Raw genomic sequence first — 17952 nt, 5'->3', positions numbered from 1 at the left:
GAAAAATAAATACTTTTGACGAAGGAGCTACCTGCGCATGTCCATGTCTGAGAAGAATCTCTGTTTTGTTCAATTTTTGGCATATGAATTTCATTTTCTCGTGTCAAATGGAGGCTCAGTGTTTCACTCTTCAACTGACCAGTCATGATTGACCGTTACAATAATTACCAGTGGTGAAATCCGAATGGTATTTCGCAAATCGCTCGCCATCAATATTCTTAAGGTAAACATTTTAAAATTGACCGTTTTGCGGAATGTTTATCAAGTACAATCGACTACGCAACTAACCGAAGTAGGCTTACGAGAGAGACCGAGCAGAAACGAGTCACTTGGTCCCCGAAAGCACAGAATGATATGTGTGGATATGTGCTTCAGTCGTGAATCCGGCAGATGTGATAGGTTCAATGAATCGTGTCCACAGAAACAATTGAACTCGTTAAAGTGGTGCCTTGTGGGCTCGTAGCTTAATAAGTGAACTTGAGTTTTTTTCTTCAGTGAATGCCCTCTTGATAGAGTCGCGTTTTGTCGTTTTCTAGTTTACGGTGTCGTCACGGTCCTTTTGGATGCTGCAGCATCTCTGAATGGAATTCCATTCACGTTGGTTTACAATATATACAACTCCGTAGGACCATGGTCAATATTGGACCGCATTCTTGAGTGCACGAAGTGGATGATAATGGTATTTTTCTAAAAATTGAACTGTTGATCTTTTAATTCATGTCAAACTGATTTTCAACAAATATTTGTACGATAAAATATGAAATAACTTCTTTTCACCTTTCACAAGATTCTTTAAAAGGCGTAGTATAATTCTTATAAAATGCCAATCTTATTTTTCATTGTAAAATATAATTTGTGTAATATTTGGAATGCTAAAGAACTTATCATTAAAGAACAATTTCAATCCCTTTAAAATTCCATAAGAACAACTCTGCTCAAAAATTATGACTAACATGTACCTATACCATTCAAAGGAAAAATGACTTCAAATGTAACTTTGAATGGAACAAATTTAAAGGTTGAAATATTCATTGAGATTTCTGCAAATTGACAATTTTATCCTCAACCACTCTATCTCATATTCATATAGAAATCCCCAATATACCATTTCATCATTTATTGGATACCACATCAATCATTCGAGTTATTTCATCTTTCACCTTCAGCAGAAATACGTGGAATACCAATCACCTGATCATCTCTTAGAGTCGACCAACTAGTTTTCAATTTATCTGTCGGAGATGAAATCATAAAAATAAATCTGTGATCACAAAGAGTCGGATAAAACATCAACGAATGGATGGTTCTCAAAATCTTTTCCTTATCAGGACTTTAGCAAATAATAAACTCTTTTGTTCGAGGGTTTAATGTTCTTTGATATTGGATTTTTTATCGAAGTCGATAGAACAATTTATCAACTGCAACCAATGTTTGAGTCATATCCATTGATGGAAGAAATTTATTCTTCACCCAGATTTCCAAGAAAACATAAGCTAACAACTTATGTATCAGTGAAACTGACGCAGACTATGAAACTATGATGAACAACATAATAATAATTGAATAATTTTCTAAAACAATCATAAAAAAAATAATAAAGAAGTAAAGACCAAATTTTCCTTGAATACACACTCATATGTAATGAATTAAAAAAAAAATTCATTTCAGGTTCATGGTAGATCCTCCTGCGGAGAAATTGAAAAAATATTATTGATGGCTTCCTCAAATCCAGCTCTTTCGATATGGCGATACGGTCTCCATTGAGAAGAGACGACTATCGACAGAATATCGAGGACTCAAGGCACAGATTTCTGGACGACCTTCGTGGAGAACCCATAGAAGAAGAAAAATCCAAGCAGAATGAGACGTTTAAAAAGAAACAATCTCGAAAAATCAGTTTCAAAGTGCGAAAAGTATCGTCCACGTATCGTAAAAACTCCACTTCGAGTCTTCATAAAACAACAATAACAGCGACTACCGTGGCAGAGCTCACTTCAAAATTTAACGAAATAATCGAGAAAAACAATGCTCCAAGAGAAGAACTGAAAATTAGAAAATTCGTAGAGAGATTGAACAGTTTCAACAGCAACCCTAATAAGAAAACAATGAAGAATACAAATTCTAATAGTACAAACGAACAAATCCCTAAGGAACTGAGTAAACCTAGCATAAAGAAGAAACCAATTTTAGACGAGAAAACTAAGTTACAGACTGTTAGAAGAAAACCCTCTTATATCAAAGCAGAACTTAAATTGAAAGAACACATTCGAACTGAAGATAATGAAAAGGGGAACAAAGATGAAAAAATTACAGATATGGATTCCTGTTCCTCTGGTTTCGTTAAAGCAGCGATTAAAAATTTCGAGAAGAAAAATTTTCAACCTGCAGCTACCAAAAGAAGCATGACAGAATTACACAAGATAGATTTACGGGAATTTCCAGAATGTGATACGAATAGAAGAAAAAGTTGTAAGCCAGATATAACAGTTCCATCTGGGTTAAAAATATATGAGGATATAAGTTTAGTTGAAGATTCAACACCAGCAATTGTTGAAATTTCGAAAAGTAAACCAGGAATAGTTTATGTGGCTTTGGATGAATCAAATTTTACTAGTTCACGTGATATTGAATCGCCACCTCCACCCTTACCTTCAAGGCTGAACAAACCAAAAGAACCCTCCAGGGAAAAGGAATCAAATTCAGAAACAAGAACTGAAGAATCTCAGGTTAATCTTATTATAGAAGAAATTGAAACATCCAAAACGGAAGAATCGTGCTATTCCGTTACAGATATTATTGGCAGAAATTTCCCAACATTACAACTAGAGACAGAAGAAGCAAAGCAAGATTTCAAACCGAATGCTTCATTCTTATGGAACAGGAGTCCATCAAAACCCTACGAAGACATCGAAACATCAGTTGCAGCTTTAAATTCAACCAACGAAGAGAAATTATCAGATCTACCTCCTTTCAGAACTCTACCAAAGGTTGCCACAAGCGATGGCAAGGATTATGAAGAGCTGGATGAGAATGATGGCTACGAACCTTTCGATCTGAAAGCGGATTACGAAGATGTCAAATCGAAAACAGAAAAAGAAGAGGACCCGTATGAGTTCATAAGCAACGGAACTGAGAATATTTACGAAACACTCCCCTGTACCAGGCAAAGCGAACCCTTACCAGAAACACCACCAGCCCTACCTTTAGAGAAAATAGAGGAATCTGCATCTAATTGCTACGAGTCGATTTACAACAACGACTCCAATTCGACTATTTTGAACGAGGAAAACAACTATGAGAGTATTTATTTCAGAGAGTCGAGTGAGAAAAAAGAAATTTTTGAAAAGGATATATCTGGATCTATAGTGTCGAGTGAACAAAAAACTAACAGTTTATATGGGACAAGTTTAAGAAGCTGGAACGATGGAACAATCTACAACAGTAGTGCTACGAGTGATATCAGTTTTAGTGATAAAAGTGAGTGGGTAGACGTTAGCGAGAACGAGTATGATGGTGGATCAAAAATCTTTATGTGAGTATATTTGTTATCGATATTCATTCGCATTTTACTCCACTCAGATGGCACTCTGAGAGTTTTTTGGTATACCATAATTACAAATGAGCTTATAAATAATTAGTAATCATTCATACAGATATTTCACGCTTAATGAGCACAAAATTGAATAATCCGATAACAACAGAAGTTCTCAACCAAAACCACTGCATTATCACTTCATTGAGTCATGATTATCTAAGTTAGAACTCTTAGATTTTGACTGCAGTAATTTTCTATTAGAACCACAAGGGCTTATCAGAAGATATAAAAACATAAAATAAAATACGTTTTTCATGATCAGTTTTTCATTGAAGAATGGTGGAAAATACGTATTTCAAACAGTTGTGAGTCATCATCTACAAGGGTAGCACGTACTCCTTCTGCATTTTTGAAGATTCATGGAACCCTAGAGCCATGAAACTTGGTCACTTGATCTTGTAGAAGAAACCTCACGAAGTTAACCCAATCTGGGTTCAGTTTATGCTCGAGTTTATGTCTATTTTCCAACCATTGTATCCATCGTTAATTTTCATTAGTATTCGCGCAAAATGACTGTTTGCAACGGCCTTGAAATTTAAGGTAATTCGTTTTGTTTTATCTGAGAATGAGAACACCACAAAAATTCCAGAGGGCGACTTATTATTCATTGTTTGTTTCATTTCAAAGGTTAATTATTTGGCCAATAAACGAATATAGTACCTACACATTAATTTATAATTGTTATTATCACAGTCCTATCACCTCTAGTTCTATGAAGTATTAAACTGATGACGTAAACAGATATTTAAATTTCCATAAACGTCGTAAAATTCAGATTCTGATATCGTTCAACAGAGAAGAAATTCGTGGAAAATTCGTAGCACTCCCAGTTCACCTTAATTGATTAGCGAAATTTCTTGGTGAAGCTGGATTTCCGAAAGGGAGTGTTACTTATGACAAAAAATGGAAATGATCCATTTCGAATAGGTTAATTTTCCAATATAGCAGACCTTCGAAAAATGATAGGAATCAATACATATACCTATTCGGCAAATCATCATCACTTTCTAGGCTTCCATGTATTCATCGGAAATGTAGAAAGAAAATCGAAATCCCACAACTTTGGGTATTCCAGAGTTATCGGTGAAGTAGATCACTATAATGTTTCAAAATTCCAAACCACATGAGCTTTGAATGTGTGGTCAGAAAATTCCTCCAATTTCAGACGCCTTTCACTCCACCGTAAGAAAAAACTAATGACATTTTTCTCTTCAAGCATCAAGGAAGCTGTGAAAAACAAGAAAAACAGCTCATGGTCCGAACAGTGTAGACAACATTGGAATAAAACTTCAAAATTAGCATCCGCCGACCACGGTAAGTGATTTAGAATATTATGTGTCATTATGATCTTATGTGGAGAAAGTATACACTAACTTATAGAGTAAATGGCATGAATTTGCGGCCTGAATTGGTAAACAACTGTGTACATTAAAAGCCGACCCCCAGAGATCATTCTAATGAGTTGTAGGTCATCGGACTAAACGCAATAGGATGTACTGCATCTTCAGATAAGATTCAGAACAAACTGACTTTTATTGAAGTGGGCGTTCCATCCAGGAACTATTTCTGGACTTTATGATTAGGCGTTCATGAAATAGTATTTAACAAGTATCAATTGTTCGATGATTATCTGCAGAATTAAACTATCTTTTCTTCCATGGTATTTCGCAAATACTTCACATGCTTAATGGCAAAATAGGTAATTGAAAGTGTGAGAAAATAATCTTCTTCAGGTGCCATACATCAATACCCTAGGGAACTATATGATGAATTAAGTACATTTCAAAATCTTCGATCGTTTTCGTCGTCAATTCTTTCCGATATCCATAAATGAAATACAGCATAGAATCTGTTGAACACTTTTTCCCATTCAGTTGAAAGCATCTATTCATCTTCAATTATTGGTATCTCTCCAATAAATTTTATTGACATTCAACGTGATCTAGGTCAATAAATTTTATAGACGCAGTTATTAAAGTATTAACGATAATTTATTGTTATCAAGCTAATCGCGCATAAAATATTGGAAACATTTCAAAAAATTCTCTGTTCTTAGCTATTTACCGATAAAATTCCAAAATCAATTCAAATTGTTACCACTGTGTGATGTCACAACCACTCTCGATTCTGATTGGTTACATTACTCCATTGTATATAGTGACCAGATGTGCATATTCTTCATAATTCAATTGAATACTGCTTGAGTAAACAGCAGAACATGAGTGGCGTTTCATATAACTCTTTATAGTCTACACAATTTTAAATGAGTTATTTGAAATGCCCATTGTCCTCTCAAAGCGATGACTGCTGATTTGCAAGTCAACACCATTCCAGTCATGAAGTATGTTGAACTCTTTCACCGACGCACCTGAAGAACTGTTCTGAATTCCAAGAAAATGTGCTGATGTTAGTTGTCGAAAAATCCCATTGTGAATGGATGGTGACCTTCAATTTGTACATGGGGCACCCGGAAAGAAACTGATCTATATCTGTTCTATATACAGTAATTCAGGGTAGAATATGTGATCTCTCGACCCTATTGCAAAACCCTTTTTTTACACATTATGGTCAAACTTCCAATAGTCTAGCAACTATTCCTTCCTCGGAAATTGCATCAATCCATTGTGAATAATGGTAATAAAATATTCAAACCAACTTTAGTCACACTCGATTTAACGCAGCTAATATCGTTTAAATCACTCCAGATATCTAAATGTAAGTAAATAAGAGTCAGTTAGAAACGAGGTAGAAAGTTGGATTGAATTAAATGAGCATAAATCGAAGAGAACAGAGGAGAAAAGTCTTAAACCTCTGCCACACAAAAAGTATTGAGATATATTGTTTTCGAAAAGTAAACTGTTATCTATGTACATCAATGTGAGAAAATTTTATTGTTTCTGTACCTATTTCTGGTTATCTAGAGGCTGGATAAATATAGAGCTATATAGAATCTGGTAATAAATAGTCTGCCACTATATTATGCAACTCTTTGAGTGTTCTTGCACAACTGCAGCAGTAGGGGAAGCAATTTTTCCTTCTGGAAACCACTTGGATTGGTCATTTTCAATCTGAATAATTTTATGATTTGCTTCATGGTGTTTACGGTAATTTATAACGGTGTATTGCGATACACACACTCCTGCATGTTATTGCAATTCGCATTGAAAGCTTGTTTCTGTTTGGTTTTATTTGTAAACTTGAGACCGCAATGAATGAATCGTTGAAAAGTTCATATTGAATTGCTTGTACTCGTTACTCGTTTTATATGTTTCCTATTGTTTCGATACTTCATTAATGGGTCAATGGGATAACGAGGTAAAAACGTTTGGATTATGCAAAAGTACCCTTGAGCGTATACACCAATAATTCTGAAGATTATCACAAATTATGTTTGCATAATCATGAAAGAGGTACATTTCGTTCATTAACTAGAGTTGGGGCTTCCTATATTTCTACCAAAACGCGTATTGAAGATACCTTCATCAATTGAGGATGGAAACTTCCACATAACTTTCCAAATGTTGTCTATAATCACAGGTTTATCGTATTATCTTCCACACCCACCCAGATCAACTTTCAACAATGTATCCATACTGATGAAATCTTGAGTATTTTCCACATTAGCTTACATTTCCTCATCAGTCATCACTGATATAAAGACTGGTAATTATTTTATGTGTTTTCATTCCCCAAAATTTATACGCTCTTGAAAAGCGTCTAGCATAAGAAAAACCTTCAATGTTGAATATCTTCACTTTTCAAAAGGAGAAGCAGATGTGTTCTATTCTTCATATACCTACATCAACCAGATTTAATTGAAAATCTGAATCTTTGGAATCCTCAAAAGGTATTTTCTATATCAGTGTCCGCAGATGGATTCTTGTGATCCTTTTTGGGAGCTGAAGTTCCTGACTAACATCGATCTGCAAAAACTGTCAGCTGGGAGCCGAACTCCGGAATTGACAGCTGTACTAGCAGCTGTACGAATAGGTATCTCTTTTGTATCTCTGAATTTGGCCTCCTATTACTGGGTCACACTTTGGTCACGGGTGGAACACGAGCCTGAAATCAGTATCAAAACACCCACATCCTTGACAAAGTGAGCCTACAGCTCCTTTCAAACCTCAAATTCGTTATTTACGAAATCTTCGTAATACCTATACTACATTCATATTTGGAATCTTTGAGGTTTGCCCACATCCCCTGATGATGAATTGATCAATGCCAATCGAATACTTGAGAATGCACAAGACTTTCAAAATGTCTAGAGATCGTACAGCTTTATTATTCGTTTTTCTTTCTGGAAACTATACATGTCACAACAACCTTGACTCTGTAAAAATTTCATGTGAGGATTTTCTTCGTGTTACAATCATTATATCGAAAATAAAGAACCAAAAAGATTTCTCTTTTCTTCGCGTACGTTCTACAATCAAGTCAATGGTCCAAATGTCCGATGGGATTGGCCACAAATCATTAAATCGCCAGACAATTGTCGAAGAATGGAATATTGATGGTTGTGAAGGAGGTGAAGGTGATTTTGTTCGTGAATGGACCTTTCTCCCAAGTTCATTGTTGGATATTTCTACATAAGTGAAAAAACTACAGATTATCAGGGAGTTGTAGAAAGTTGAACGATCGAAAAATAAAAATGGAAGGTTGAAACGGAGAAAAAGCAGTTTTTACTGAATACAGATCATCGAGATTGGACTGGAATTATGTTTATTGTTTCTCAAATCATAAAGATCGTTTGCGGATTTGTGGTTTATTGCCGGAGGCCTTTGGGTCTCATTTTTATCCGCACAATATGGACATCGATGGATGCGGGATAACCCACGTTGAAAACCATCGCCATAAAACAATAGAACACCAAACAATCGACCGTCAACCGAAGACTTCCCTTGACTGGGCGTACGCGCCTAGCATGCCAACTTGATATAATGAAATGATAAAGTCAGAACCATGAAAGGTCGCAATTTGGACGTGAGAATCATCCTCGATGACATAGAATCGTCTATTAATAGAAAACCATAGTCCGGTAACCAAGATTTCGTTTGTTTTCATTCTCGAGATGGGTTGCGAAAATCACCGTGAGCTGGAAAACTTATGTGGGCGTTATTCAACGCACGAGGAAAAGAAAGTTTATGGTATTTGTGCTACTGAAACACCGGAAACGCGAGGTAGTACTGGCAGTAGGCATGTACGTCAATTTCAGGGTGTTTTGTAAGGCTAATTAGTTCACGCGATAATTTTTTTATTGGCCCCAAAATGATTTGTTCAAAAATAAGTGAAGGATTCAGTTTTTCTCTTCATTGAAGCAATACATTTTCAATCGGTGAAATATTATGTCTTGTATCCAGTCAAGGAAAGACGAGCTACCTTCAGCTACCCATTTTGAAATTAAAATCCACGCATTGTTCTCAAACTCAAATATCGTGAGAAAAACAGTTGCGACATCCTAGATAAACAAGGATTCCAAACAAGAAAACAATGATTAACCTAATTTTCTCAAAATTAACAGTTCTCCATCAAACAATACGACTCAAACACGTCCTCATCCTATATGAATCACGTGGATAGCGGTAAGCTCTAGGACCATATTTGCGAATATCATCATCATCTCAGCGCAGAAAAAAGTTCTAATTCGTTGCACTAACGACTTGACGAGCTCATTCTTCGAGTCCTACACCAACAACGTCGATTCTGTCGTTCTCTAATGCATTATACATTTTACGGTTAAATTATTCTGAACATTGCTAGATTATGTTGCGGGAAGTACGACAAATGGTGCAGCCTCATTTTAAGGACTGCGCTGCAATGGTTTCAAGTCATGATCGCTTGGGGGCTTGGGTAATATACGTGGATTTTTGTGATGGAAAAAGACTTTCTTGTCTCGAGCTCTGCGAAAGGATTGTTGAAACGTTTTTGGCTGTAAAGCCTGAATGAATGGATGAATGGTCCATTCACCAGGAATTATGAGATTACGCAGTATATAGGCTGGGCAAAATGGAAGTTGTTCGACGATCTAAATCATTTTCGTGGTTTTCCATTTTCTCTCCCACATTATCGAAGGGTTGGATACGTTTTAGATAGGTCTACAGGGCCAAAAATTTTACCTAGCCACGGTCTGATTATTCTATTTTCATTTGGTTTCTTTCGCGGCCAGCGAGATGCAGCGGTTTGGACGAAAAGGCCATTTTTCGAATCCTCTAGAGTCGCTCACGAAATCATTATACAGGATGTAAATGAATAGTTGCGAAAAAATTCAATTTCTGTCAGTTTTTTGGTTTCTGAGAAAAAATTAAAATTTACTTTATCGGTGCTACATATCTTCTGGCAGCTGTATCTGAGCAGAAGCTACTAAAAGAAATAATATGACAAGAATACTTTTGAAAAGAATCGCCCGTTAAATTCAAGACTGTTTTTTGAAACTACTTTTCCATTATTCACAATACTTGATTACTTGCTCCTTTCTGTAACAAGTGTGCTGCCTATTCAATAACAACAATAGAGCATTCCGGAAGAGACACTGGCTGACTCCGTGTGGTTTCTCAAAAATGAGCTAATTTCATGATCAGAGTTATACCTCTACACCATATAAGCAATTCTACATTCTAATTGAGCTGAAAGAACCGTTTTTGCACATAACCATTGAGTATTAAACCTCAAGTATTGAGTATTACTCAATGACGATACCAACATGGAATAGGGCATGATGTGTTGATTATCTTTTCAATTTTTACTTGGGAACATTCATCCTACTCCTAAAATTGGCGGAATCGCTAAGGAATAAAGTATCATCTCAAAACTCGCCTCCGCCAAAATTCTACCGCTGCGCATTCGCCAATACCAACTAAGTAACCTTCTGAGCAGCTTTTTCCCCTTCCCCCAATCAAATTCATTCACCATGACGCTATCCATCCGATACTTACGCACTGACCCTACTGAATCGCTCTCACGATAACGAAACATCGGTCAACATCGGTCGGTTCCGGGGACCACTTAACTACCACCAATGACGAGTCCGATTCGTTTATGAAAATCTCGGAGTTACAAGGTCTTCCAGAAGGAATCCAGAATAATTCAGATCCTTAAAAAAATTCGTCTATTCAGTACCGCTCCTGTTATTTCGTCATAAGCAACAGTTCTAGTTCGAAATCTAGGAATTTCGAATTTTTCGCGGGTTATTGGGATGCCGCCGTGATGATAGCGTTCGGTTGATGAAGAAGTGAAAGTACCATTGCAATACTCCGGGAGACGTGCATTCAACAGTCAAGGTATCTGGTCATGGCAGCTGAAGTGGATATGGCACCTTGTTCAGTTTTTAACTCTTTGTGAACAGTGTGTTATTACCTTGAATTTTCAGTGTAGAAATCCGAAAGTGCTTCGCTCTTTGTGAACCATCGGAAAATCCTCGTATACTTTTCCATCGATGTGTTGTGTATTAATCTGTGAAACCCCAAAATGTACCAGGATATTCCCTTGAAGAACCACGACCCTGAACAGATAAAAAACACCTAACGAAACCAGTTCGATCAAAATATCATTAAGGTACTGATACTCAACTGGAAGCTTCATTAGAGGGTCACAAAATGAAAAATGACTGCCCGAGAAACCCACAAAAGGTCTGTTTCTTTATTCGCCAGAAGTCAAATATCACCCCCAGTGCCCCCAGTGCGAGCCACCACTGTCGGTCGAAAACCAAGGCGACAAGTGGGTGATAAAGTGTTTGTGTGCTCGCCTACCGCCGTGTTTTTCGCTTATAATGACGAAAATAGCAAATTCGTGGTGTCGAATACCGACGCCCAAAAGAACATTGAGGACTGTGATGAAAACATGGACTTGAGATGCGAGGAAATCAGAAGGACCAAAGATTTGCCGAAGCTGGTCAGCAGGATTTTCGAGGAGAGCCTCGAGAGTCAAGAAGTGAATTTTTACATAGGTAAACAGCAATTCCTGACCAATAAAGTCAATCCCCATGTAATTGAACATAATTTTTATGTTGACGTTATCCTACAGGACGTGAAGCTTTTGTAGAAGTTTCCAAGGTCCGAATCTTTTGTCATATTCTGAACACAATGAATCAGAAGATGCGAATAACAATTAGCGATGTTTATTGGATGATTGTTGGTAATGAAAAGAAAGATCTTCTTCAATTGATGCAGCAGACGAAAAATTAATGCCTCTGTACCCTACCTAGAATATTGCTTTAAGAATTGCAGACTAGATGAAGATAACTCAGTCAAGAGCCTTGCATTAGGTTCATTAAATTTATTACCACTCATAACTAAATTGCCAATCTGGTAAAACGAAAACTTATGCTAAGATTCAGCAGCCTAGTCAAAAAAATTTCATTCAAAAATAATGTGGTCTCGCTAACCAAATATTGATACCTTGAATTTGCTTATATGGTCTATGATTACTCATTTGGATATTTTGGTGACGTAATGGATTATAAAGCAACAATCCAGTTACAGTTTACACCGGGTATATGTTATTATACCTGTTGACTGTTATGTAGGTAGACATGAATGTCCACTTTTGGATTCTTGTTATGGTTTTACGTCATATTTTCCACGTTCACAGGAAAGTGGTGGAATCTGGAAAAAATACTTTTTAGGAATATAAACGTATTCAGTACCAATCTGTGTCTTTAATACGAAATTTTGAAATTTTTGTGTGAAATTATACTTGTTAGAGTCTAGTTTTTATTGATGAGAAGATGCCTATGCATCTTTCTACGATTAAGTGATCAACTACAATTAAAAACTTATTTTTATTTATCTCATCGTTTGTCATTACTTATCAATGATTCATAATAATCATCCAAAGCTGATAGATATTTATAATATTCCTAGTAAAGCTGCGGAAATGAACACCTTAATTGGACATTGAACACTTAGGTATACGACGACAGTGTAAACAACAAAAACAGAAATTTATGCATTTGCAGAATTCTATTCTCGAACAAGATTTCTCCCTCAGTTAAACTGGAGTCAATCAGAATTAAACTTATGTTTAACACCAACACTCAGTTAGCAACTTAAGCGATTTAATTTTAGGGAAAAATTGCACATTTATTTCAAATTTTTTCCATACTTTCATTCCAGAATCCGTAGATTCCGAGATATGTACCTATTTTCGAGATCAATTCCCCAGTTTCGACTCTCCATTGAAGCTTTTCAAACATTCCACCCATTTACCAGATTATTTTAGCTAAAAATCGTTTGTTTTTTCGTGAGTAACGAAAATTTCAGCACAGCCTAATTTTTTTTGCAACGTTAGAAAGTCTGAAATTCTATTTGTGTAGGAGTGAAGAGTATAAATTTCCCCGTTTTTACCGTCTAAAATATTAATTTCGATTGTTATCAATGCATTGTTATTTTATGATAAAAACATAATGTGAACATTAATGAATGGTGAAATGGAAATGAATCGATGTAAATGCGTCTCTGAAAGCGAACACCATACGGGAGATAACAAAGAAAGTTGAGAAAACTCTTCTTTGAGATATCAACGGAACCAATTATTCAATTAATCACCTGCTGAAGAAATGAAGAACTTTGATCGAAGCATCGGACGGATAAATGACGAGTAATTGATAGAGCTCTTAGTTATATAATTATGAAAAATTGTTGTAATGAAGCAACCAATTCAGGTCAGCTCTTAACATTTATTCTGTACCTGTTACGATGTCAATTGAATGAGAATAATCAATTCTCATTGACGTTTCTAGGTTGAGAGTTGAGTTGAGTTCCATAAAAGGGTCAATCATAAGATTTTTTTTATTTATCAATAAATTTATGACTATGAGCATCGAAATGGTTGAAAGTTCGATATTGACTCTATTTTTACGTTGCAGGAGCTGATAGCGACTCTGATCATCATTACGAAACTCTGAAGAATTCGGAGAATGAAGAGCCAGAAGTTTGCTACGATTCATTCGCCAGCGATATAGATTCAGATGATTCCTTCGAGAATTTGGTGAGTACTACCTCAGTAACATGTTTCAAAAGAACATCGCAGGAACCCACTCTCTTTTCACTCGATTAAATTCTCTCATTTTTCGATTCAGGAAAACGAACAAAATAATGGCGATCTGCCACTTCCTGCTGCTCCAAATTCAAATGACGTGCTTACTAGACTGGCCGCTTCCGCTAGCAAACACATGAGGAAGTTCACCAAAAACCTGTCCATGACAAGGAACGATATATCGAAATCTCTGACCAGACTTGCAAGAAAAAAATCCAAAAATGATGTCAGTGAAGGTAGGTTCGAATTTATCCAGATTAAGTTAGTTTTGTTTCTTCTTCTCTTCACATTTTAACCCTAAATCCAGACTAGGAAGCTTCAGAATTTCAAAATTCCAATAACGTGGACTCTCGATCTATCGAAACAGATCATCAATTATACAACGTCTTCCTCGTTCTTTCTCTACAAATTAAAATTCTTATCGCGCCTCCTCGGTACACGTAATCTACTCGCAAGCAGTGATCTTTACACTTTCTCGCTTACGTTAATTCGATCAATTGTCTGTTTGCAGTGGAGAATAACTATGTTAATGTTAATGGGACCCCGGCCACGACGCCAACTTCTGAAGTGAATCCTCTGACCAGCGCCGAAGACCTCAACAACGAGAAGAACAAGAATTTGAACAGGAAGGGCTTTTTGAACAAGATCAGGAGAAGCATCATCATGTCGCCCGAGCAGGCCAGTGAGATCACGTCCAATTTCAAGGGGAAAAGTACTTTTTACTTGACGCCGACCATAAACGTGGACGATGAGTACCCCGATAAAAAACTGGAAGATGACAGTGGTATATCGTTGTCTCCTATCGATAGGAATTCAAGGAATAAGCTGGTGAGGCCCCAAGAACCTCCACCACCAGCTCCTATTCTACCTCTGAGTGAAGGTAACTTACACAATCCTGACTTATCTTGAAGACTTCATAAGATTCGTGATTTTTTCTAGAACTGAAGAAAGCCTTCAAGGAGAGACGTACCACTTCCTGGTATGCCGAGGTCAACCTTTGCAAGAGTCCGGAATTAAAAGTCCAGAAAGAAAAACGACCGAACACTTGTTGGTATGACGAGATAGGTCTATACCAGAACTCGACAAGCACACCAAGTACCAGCTCGGCGGAAAACAGCGGTACCAACACCAACGTCACAATCAGAACAGATCTTAGTAGGAATAGTCCGGAAGGAGAGACAAGCGAGAAATATTACAATCTGAAAAACGAAAACGCGTATTATAATGAGAGTGTAAATAGTCTGAATAGCAACGGGACCAAGACTGATGTTTCTTTCGTTAGTTTACCAGGTGAAGACATACAGATGAGGCTGCAGAATGAACCCTTGTACCAGTTTTATGACGCAGCTGTCTTAGATGTAAGTTGGTCGTGGTAAACTTAGCTAGTGGCCAGAATATTTACATCCCCTTAAATCCATTTTCAGTACGCTTGTCACAATGGAATCTCCGACTTGGATTCAGATAATTACGAAGATGTTGAGAGGAGATCCAATACAGAACTCAGACCACCATCTAGACCGTCTGCCATGGAACTAGTCAGCTCCAAGAGGAACTCTTTGGCCTTCACTAAAACCCTTTGGTGTCAGATACCAGAAGTATTACAGTCTTCAGTATTGAGTAAGTTCTTCTGTACCTTTTTCGATTCACCCTAACCAGCATATTCGTATAGGTACCTTGAGTTCGCAACAGAAGAAGTTACAAGAGGCCAAATTCGAAATGGTCACTTCCGAAGCCTCCTATCTCAACTCCTTGAACGTTCTGAACGACCACTTCATCAAAAATCTGAAGATAACCTTGACTGATTCCGAGTACGATTTGCTTTTCGGTAAAATCGAAGCCGTCAGGCAGAGTTCTGACAAACTGATCTTAGATTTAGAGAAATGCTGGCAGGACAACATCCTGCTGCATGGAGTCTGTGATATTATACAAAAACACGCCGAAGAAGACTTTTCCGTATACATTCCATATTGCGAGAACCACACGCTGTTAGATCAAATGATGAAGAAATTGAGGTACGTGGTCCTTGCGATTTCTCTTTCACTTTTTAAACTTGTTTCGGTTTTAGGGATCGAACGTTTTTTTCCGATACCTTGAAACAGTTAGAAGCTAGTCCAGTTTGTCAGTGTTTGTCCCTGTATTCATTCTTGATGCTACCGATGCAGAGGATAACCAGATGGCCTTTACTCCTCGATGCCGTTTTGAAGCGGTTGGAACCACACGACCCTGAGTATTCAACTTGTCAATATGTTCTCGCAACCATAAGCAAGGTATGGATTATTTTTGGGGTTATGATCGAAGACTGACCTCGTTTTGTTCCAGATTGTGAGTCAATGCAACGAAGCTGCCAGAAACAAGGAACGTGAGAGAGAAATGCTGGATATCCAGTCCAAGATGGAATTTGGAAAAGGGGTCCCTCCCATAGAATTGGCAATTCCGAACAGGTGGTTGATCAGGTCAGGTGGTGTGGTTCACATGCTGCCCAAAAGCGAAGAGATCAAACTGACCTTTGGAAAAAAATTCTCGAAGACCACGCTCAACCTGTTCTTGTTCAACGATCTTCTCATAGTGGCCAAACCTAAGAGGTAGAATTTCGGTTCCAACGCCAACAGAAAGGTCCTAATTTTATCTCATATTTCAGCGATGGTCTCTACACAGTATTACATTACTGTTCCAGAAATTTCACGGAACTGAGTACGTCAGAACAATTGCTGTCTTTACCGGGAAAGGATATGACCGGAAAATATCTGTTTTTCTTGACCCTGCTGGAAAATCAACACAAGAAAACTGTCGAATTTGTAAGTCATAATATATCGGATTCCTTGATCATTATGACGTTCATAAATCACTAGGGAATTATGAGCCATTATTCACAGATGTGATCTGTCAACATTCATTAATCACTAGGGATTTATAAAGTCTTCGCCTAAGAAAGGCCATATTTAAAGGGTACTTTGGAATACCGTCGATTTTTTTTTCAGTTGCTGTCGTGCAGTAGCGAAAGTGACAAGCAGCGATGGATTGAAGCACTCTCGCCTCCAAAATCCGAAGATCCCGATGAGGTTTTGTACGAGTGCTGGGACTGTCCGCAGGTCACTGTGATCCACAACTACACAGCTGAACAGCCAGATGAGTTGAATTTGTCGAAGGGAGACGTCATCAACGTTTCGAGAAAAATGGCGGATGGTGAGTAATTCTTTCTTATCATGATAAAAAAAAATTAATCGGTAACAGACCAAATGATCGAGTCGAAAATATATACGGGCTTCCCATGAAGGGTGAAGTGTGCTGTGATCGATATACACGTAGATGAAAAAATGGAAAAAAAAATTTTTTCTTTTTTTTCAGGGTGGTTCCAGGGTGAAAGAATAAGAGATGGTCAAACAGGCTGGTTTCCGGCCAATTACACTGCTGAAATCGCGAATCCACACGTTCGAGCGAGAAACCTGAAGCAGAGGTATAGATTACTGACGTTTTCTGAGAATTATCTAAAAACTAAATCATAGTCAACGTTTTTTTTTACTGGAAAACTTGTGATATTATATTTTTACTTCTTTATGTGTATATTCATTGAATTGATTTATTGTTATGTATATTGTTCAATAAAACGTATATTTTCTATTCGAAATCGTTTTTATGTGTGATCCTAATCTCTTCCTAAAAAAAATCGAAATCGAATTCACATTTCGTCTTTTCAAAATTGTTATACTCACAGATTGAGAGTATATTATCAATTTTCAATAAGAAAGATGAGCGAAAATACAAGGTATAAAAAAATTGGATTAATTTCAAAAGATTAAAATATCCACTTCTCTAGACCAACGATTGGTGACACTCTTGTCCATAAAATGATAAATTTTAATGGTGCATAACAAAGATTAGGCTGCGTTTGAATCACTGGGACTTTGAGGACGTGTCTAAGAAGGGCATTGGAGAGCATTACAGAATACTGAGTTAACTCACTAATCTTTGATAATATCATTGAGTATTTTAATACTCAAAGATAGTACGAAAGAGCCGCGAAAAATTCAAAGAAATAGGCAATAATAGGAAAAAGGTCTGTTACTTTGGATCTAAAGTCAGTGAACCACCGATAGATGGCAATACCTACTCTCATGATCGCCAAGAGTCCGGATGATTCTTTCTCTTTGGGAATCTGCAGTGAACCGAAAATTCCAGGCAGAATTCTTCATGTTCATTCCCGAAATTTAACAATTGAAAATAAGGAAAAAATGCAGATTTCAACATCGAAAAAAATCGTTTGATACATATCAGAAAGATACTGGGAGTTTCATCGATGGCTATTCAATAAACAAACTTAACATTAA

The 17952-nt window shown here is 37.0% G+C and overlaps 1 protein-coding gene across 3 annotated transcripts; it reads left to right on the top strand.

Annotated features, from left to right (window-relative positions):
- The first annotated feature begins 88 nt into the window (after positions 1 to 88).
- LOC123312918 lies at positions 89 to 17245 on the top strand. 3 transcript variants are annotated; one of them, XM_044897505.1, is made up of 14 exons: positions 89 to 223; positions 1669 to 3532; positions 4812 to 4909; positions 13458 to 13579; positions 13671 to 13863; positions 14139 to 14507; positions 14567 to 14985; positions 15052 to 15244; positions 15297 to 15639; positions 15693 to 15894; positions 15947 to 16209; positions 16266 to 16422; positions 16606 to 16810; positions 16973 to 17245. In XM_044897505.1, the coding sequence occupies exons 2-14, from the start codon at positions 1743 to 1745 to the stop codon at positions 17128 to 17130; spliced, it is 4512 nt and encodes a 1503-aa protein (XP_044753440.1). In that variant the 5' UTR covers positions 89 to 223; positions 1669 to 1742; the 3' UTR covers positions 17131 to 17245. The 3 variants fall into 3 exon arrangements, with proteins under 3 accessions (XP_044753440.1, XP_044753439.1, XP_044753441.1); XM_044897504.1 differs by lacking the exon at positions 89 to 223 and adding an exon at positions 368 to 679; XM_044897506.1 differs by lacking the exons at positions 89 to 223; positions 1669 to 3532; positions 4812 to 4909 and adding an exon at positions 10660 to 11537.
- Positions 17246 to 17952: the final 707 nt, after the last annotated feature.

Source organism: Coccinella septempunctata, chromosome 5 (genome assembly GCF_907165205.1).
Source record: "Coccinella septempunctata chromosome 5, icCocSept1.1, whole genome shotgun sequence".
In the NCBI taxonomy this organism is placed as follows: domain Eukaryota; kingdom Metazoa; phylum Arthropoda; class Insecta; order Coleoptera; family Coccinellidae; genus Coccinella; species Coccinella septempunctata.
The sequence above is the reverse complement of the archived record's forward strand: the minus strand, read 5'-3'. Positions and strand labels throughout refer to the sequence as shown.

Coding starts and splice junctions, on each gene's coding strand:
- LOC123312918 (XM_044897505.1), top strand. CDS start 1,743: ATGGCGATACGGTCTCCATTGAGAAGAGACGACTATCGACAGAATATC. Junction 4,910..13,457: donor ATTAGCATCCGCCGACCACG/GTAAGTGATTTA, acceptor TTTACGTTGCAG/GAGCTGATAGCGACTCTGAT. Junction 15,640..15,692: donor CAAATGATGAAGAAATTGAG/GTACGTGGTCCT, acceptor TTTCGGTTTTAG/GGATCGAACGTTTTTTTCCG.